Source organism: Molossus molossus, unplaced genomic scaffold (genome assembly GCF_014108415.1).
Source record: "Molossus molossus isolate mMolMol1 unplaced genomic scaffold, mMolMol1.p scaffold_m16_p_6, whole genome shotgun sequence".
Lineage (NCBI taxonomy): Eukaryota > Metazoa > Chordata > Mammalia > Chiroptera > Molossidae > Molossus > Molossus molossus.
Genome location: NW_023425399.1, coordinates 56,356,864 through 56,362,863, shown reverse-complemented (window position 1 = coordinate 56,362,863; position 6,000 = coordinate 56,356,864). Strand labels below are relative to the sequence as shown.

The 6,000-nt window shown below is 43.5% G+C and overlaps 1 protein-coding gene across 7 annotated transcripts in view; it reads left to right on the top strand.

Moving 5' to 3' along the window:
• Positions 1-3,394: 3,394 nt before the first annotated feature.
• The window catches only part of CHCHD6 (coiled-coil-helix-coiled-coil-helix domain containing 6), a 181,792-nt gene continuing 179,186 nt past the window's right edge, over positions 3,395-6,000 (top strand). For all 7 annotated transcript variants that reach the window (XM_036245362.1, XM_036245357.1, XM_036245359.1 and 4 more), the window contains exon 1: positions 3,395-3,497. In XM_036245362.1, the coding sequence (XP_036101255.1) occupies positions 3,408-3,497 (90 nt within the window). In that variant the 5' untranslated portion in view covers positions 3,395-3,407. The remainder of the gene's footprint in view (positions 3,498-6,000) is intronic.

Genomic DNA, 6,000 nt, shown 5'->3' with positions numbered 1-6,000 from the left:
ACATTTTTCATGCACACATGCGTATAAGTTCTGTGGTTTATCTCTAACCCACCATCCCCTGTTCTGGGGATTGTCTGTCTGTAACCCACTTCCACATCTCTGAGACTACCCCATTCCTCAGACTATTATGTTCATTATATTCCACAAAAAAGTGAGATCATATGATATTTGTCTTTGTTTGGCTTGTTTCACTTAGGATAATACTTTCCAGGTCCCTCCACGTCATCTCAAAGGATAAGAAATCTTTCTTTCTTACAGCTGCATAGTACTCCATTGTGTCTATGTACCACAGCTTTTTTGGCCATTCGTCTACTGATGGACACTTGGGCTGTTTCCAGATCTTAGCGATTGTAAATAGTGATGATACAAAGATGGGGGTACATATATTCTTTCTGACTGGTGTTTCAGGCTTCTTAGGGTATACTCCTAGAAGTGTGATTACTGGGTCAAATGAAAGTTCAATTTTCAATTTTTTGTGGTAACACTGTAGTGTTTCCCACAATGGCTGCACCAGTCTGCATTCCCACCAGAAGTGTACTTGAGTCCCCTTTTCTCCAAACCCTCGCCAACACTTGTTGTTTGATGATTTGTTGATGGTGGCCATTCTGAGAGGTGTGAGGTTTTGTTTTAATTTGCATCCCTCTGATGATTAGTGATGTTGAGCATTTCTTCATATGTCTCTTAGCCATTTTTATGTCCTGTTTGGAGAGGTGTCTATTTAGTTCCTCTGCTCATTTTTTAATTGGGTTCTTTGTCTTCCTTTTGTGGAGTTGTATGAGTACTCTATATATATTGGAAGTTAACCCCTTATCTGATATATCATTGGCAATGGGGGTTGCCTTTCCATTTTGATGGTTGTTTCTTTTGCAGTGCAGAAGCTATTTAGTTTGATGTAGTGCCATGTGTTCATTTTCTCCTTTGTATCTATTTCCTTAGGTGATGTATCAGTGAAAATTCTGTTGTGTATGATGTCTGAAATTTTGTTGCCTGCAGTTTCCTTTAGGCTCTTCATAGATTCATGTGTCACATTTAAGTCTTTCATCCATTTTGAGTTTATTCTTGTGTATGGTATAAGTTGATGGTCTAGTTTCATTTTTTTGCATGTAGCTATCCAATTTTCCCAACACCATTTATTAAAGAGGCTGTCTTTACTTCACTGTATGCTCTTGCCACCTTTGTCAAATATTAATTGAGCATATTGCCTTGGGTTCATTTCTGGGTTCTCTGTTCTGTTCCCCTTGTCTATATTCCTGTTCTTGTGCCAGTATCAGGCTGTTTTGATTACAGTGGCTTTGTAGTATAACCTGAAATCTGGTAATTTGATCCCTCCAACTTTGTCCTTCTTTTTCAAGGTTGCTGTGGCTATTCGAAGTCTTTTTTGGTTCTATATGAACTTTTGAAATATTTGTTTTAGTTCTGTGATGTATGTGGTTGGTATTTTGATGGGGATTTCATAGAATCTATAGATTGCTTTGGGTAATATGGACATTTTAATTATGTTAAGTCTTCCAATTCATGAACAAGATGTGTGCTTCCACTTCTTTATATCTTCCTCTATTTCTTTTTTCAATGACTTGTAGTTTTTTGCGAATAGATTTTTTATTTCTTTGGTTAAGTTTATTCCTAGATATCTTACTTTTTTTTACTGTGATGGTAAATGGGATTTTTTGGTTTGTTTCTCTTTCTGTGAGTTCATCATTGGTGTATAAGAATGCCATCAATTTCTTTTTTTTATCCTCACCCGAGGACATTTTTCCATTTTTTGTACAGATAGAGTGGGAGGGAGAGAGAGGGAGACGGAGAGGGAGAGGGAGAGGGAGAGGGAGAGGGAGAGGGAGAGGGAGAGGGAGAGAGAGAGGGAGAGAGAGAGAGAGAGAGAGAGAGAGAAACATCGACGTGAAAGGGACACATCGAGTGGCTGCCGCCCGCACGACCAACCAGGGCCGGGGACAAACTGCAACTGAGGTACATGCCCTTAGCGGGAACCGAACCCGGGTCTCTCTGGACCGCACGCTGACGCTGTAACCACTGAGCCAAACTGGCCAGGGCACCATCGATTTCTTGATGTGAATTTTTTATGCTTCATAGGCTTCTTTATCTAAGCTGTTCTCATATCAGAGTGTCTCACTGGTCTCTCTCATTTACTCTCTCCTCCTCACTCCTTTCTTTCCAGATGGCCAGGAGGAGCTCCAAATCACTTTTACTATTTCATGTAGCAATCCAGTGTTCCCCAGTTCCAGATTCCAAACTCAACTCCAGGCCCACTTTGCCATATGAAAGCCATTTAGCAATTCAGATGAACAAGCGAGGCCTTCATTCATGGTTTCTGTGACTGTGAATAGCACTCATTTGTGTTCCTCCATTATACTTATGACTCTGTGTTAGAAGCAAACACGCTGCACTCAATGCATAGTATGTATACTCCTTGGAGAACATCTCCTAAATGCTTAGGACCATTCACTGCTCTCTGAAGAATAAAACTCTGACCTGGGCCTATAAGGCTCTCCATGGTCTGACCTGCTTGTCTCCAGCTTGCTTCTGCTTGTTTTTCAGTTTTCATTTATGCAGTTAGACCCTTTGTCTTCTTGAATGTGACAAGGTCTTTCCTGACTCAGGGCCTTTGCATGGTTGGTTCCCAGCAAAGTTGTTTCCCCATCCTCTCCTCAACTCTTCACTAGACCTTAGATCTCAATTCAAATACTTCTTCCTCAGTAAGGTTGCTCTAGCCTCTCAAATTAAAGGAGGGCTCCTCCTAATTTCGTTCATAGCATTTATCACAGTGGTTAGCAAGTTTATTTACACGCTTGCTTGTCTTTTCATTTGTTCCCTCCATGATTTGTAAAAAGCAGAATGGCAGGACAGGTCTAGTTAGTCGTTGTATTCCCCGTGGCTAGGTCAATGCTTGCTTGTATTCAATATCAGTTTGCTGAATGAACCAAGCCAAGAACCATAAAAAGTTCACCATTACAAGCTTGGTTCAGCCCCCTCGGTGGTCTCTTGGCATGATATCACCTTCAGCTCTGCTTCAAGGGTGACCTTTCCAAAGCAAGTACTGCCCCTCTCACTCTTGCTCCTTAGCGTGCTATTGGAGGCGCTCTGCGTATAGGCACGAGGGACTTGAGTTTCAAAGCGTTTTCCAAGCTGCCCACACAACACCTCCCACACCACGCCTCCCAGGCCTCCAAGTTATACAGAAGGGCTGGGCGGGCCGGTGGAACTACAATTCCCCAAATACGCCGCGGCCCCACGCCACATGATTAACTGAGCCTCTGCAGGCGTCCAATGAAACGTGTTTTTGTTGGCTTGTGCCACAGCAGACGGAGTCCGGGAAGCCACCGTTCAGCGTCTTCCTGGTTGCTCTGGATCCGGATTCGCTTGCCCGCCCGCCTGCCTACCGGTCTCCTGCTATGGGGGGCACCGAGAGTAGTGAGGGCTGCAGAGTGTCCTTCGGCGGAATGGACGAGGAGGAGCGGGTCCGGGTGCTGCAGGGCATCCGGGTGAGCGGGCCGTTGGAGGGCGCACCGAGCGGAGCGATCCTGGGGCAGGGTGGGCATGGAGGGCGCCCGAGGGTGCAGAGTCCGGGCAGGCCTAATGGGAGGTGCTGGCCGAAAGCGGGTGGGCACACCTCGCCGGTGGAGCACTACCCTACACCATGGTTGTGAGATCTCTTCCTCCGCCCAGTAAATGAGGAAAGGTGAGGCTCTGGAAGTGCCCAGGTCCCAGGTGCTTCACACTTTGCTGGCATCGGGAGAAAGTGGAGAGCGAGAGAGGTGGTGAGGCCTCATTCCGGTCTCATTTGACTTAATAGTTACAGACCTGGATCTGTTAGTCGCACAAGTGCAAACGTCTTGTTACCGGTACATGAGATGCTGCTTACAATCCTGGACAATTGCAACAGCCTCTTAACTAGAGGCTCTGGGCTTCTCAACACTGCAGCCAAAGGGGCACATTAGAAGTTGTGTGTGATTCAAATCAGAAACTCTTTCCCATGCTTAAAATTCCAGGCAAGGATTTTTTTTTTTCTACACCCGAGGACATGTTTACTGATTTTTAGAGAGAGAGAGAGAGAGAGAGAGAGAGAGATATCAGTGTGAGAAAAACATGATCGGTTGCCTCCCTTATGCAGTCCCCACAAGCTAGGTATGTGCTCTGACCAGGAATGGAATCTGCAACATTCTGGTATATTAGGCAGTGCTCCAACCAACTTAACCAACTGGCCAGGGTATAAGTAAGGGTTTTAATGAATACCTAGTGCATTTAAGGTGAATAAGAATGACCTTATTTTACAAAGCTGTGCTGCTGATCTCTCTGACCATCTCTGACCTCCCACTCCCCACCCCTCATCTAGTCACTAGCCTCAGGACCTCCTTGTCCCAGCAAGATGTCAGCTTGCTCCAAGCACAGACCACTGCATTTTCTGTTGCCCACCACCAACACAATTTATTAGTTTTCAGCTAATAACCATAGGCATATGTTCCTAAAATTATATAATGTCTTCTAATTCTGTTGTAATAATGATTGTATATTAGCAAATGTCTAAATGTTTTACTGATTTAATTTTATAGGAAACAATATAGGATAATAAAAACAGTCATTTCTAATTTTTTCATTTGAAACAATATAAAGCACTAATCCATTAATGTATGCTGAGAAAACAGGAGGGTTGAAGATTCTAAATCTAGATTTTGACGATTTTGAAATGAATCCTTGGTTTTCCCCATTTCCCTACAAATTAATTATAGTTATGAGTACAGTCATATAGCAACCATAATTCAGTTGACTGCTGAAGGTCTTTTCAAATTTTGTCCTTTCCAACATTTTTCTGAAGCTGGTTTCTGGTTGGTTCCATCAATACCAAGAGTCCTTGTATGATATGATGGTTGCTGAGTAATATTTGCCTAATAGTTCAACTTCCACTTGTCCTACCTTACTTAGCTCTGTAGGGACATATGCAAAAGCCAGACTCTTCTGGATGCTATAAATTAGCTTCCAAACATGGTGTTGCCAACCATCTTGCCATTGTACCAGATGCTTTCATTTCCCTCTCAATCAACATTGTCTGTTGCCAAGGTGAGGCAGACCAGTCTCTGTTTCAGCCCCTTGGCTTTAATCTGTTTCAGTGCTTGCTTTCCTATGAAGTCTGTTGGCTGCATTGCAATTCTAATTAAAGCTTCTTTTCCAAGTCCTAGTCCTTGTCCCCCAGCTTTTATATCTGGATCTTATCATTCTTATAGTTACAATATCTGAATATTCTTCTCTGACCACTTAAAGTATCTTCCCACCCACCCTGTCACACATCTTTTTTTCATAGTGCTCATTCATCACTATTTGAAACTAATATTAGTGATTTACTTGTTTAATGTGTTTCCCAGTACAGGAAAGCTCCTTGAGGCTAAGGCTCTTGTCTGATTTGAGACTTTATCCTCAGAACCTAGAATAATAAAAGCAGCTCATATTGCTAAGTATCCTCTCATTTAATTATCAACAGCCCTGTGAGAGATGTAGAATTTTTTTTTTTTTTTTTTTTTTTAATCCTCACCCGAGGATACTTTTCCATTTTTTGTACAGATAGAGTGGGAGGGAGAGAGAGGAAGGGAGAGAGAGAGAAACATCGACGTGAAGGGACACATCGAGTGGCTGCCACCCGCACGACCAACCAGGGCCGGGGACAAACTGCAACCGAGGCACGTGCCCTTAGCGGGAACCGAACTCGGGTCTCTTCGGACCGCAGGCCGACGCTCTAACCGCTGAGCCAAACTGGCCAGGGCGAGAGATGTAGAATTTTATTTGCCGATTTTATAGACTAAAGAAATTGAGGCACAGAGAGATGAAGTAACTTATCCAGGGACACCTAGATGACAAGTGGTAGAGCTAGGATTGAAATAGGCAACTCTGGCTTATTCAGTGAATGCTGTATACTTCCTCCTACACCTGTGGCTGGCAGACAATGGGTACTTTGTAAATGTTGAGTGATAAAATGGATGAACCCAGTGAAACAGA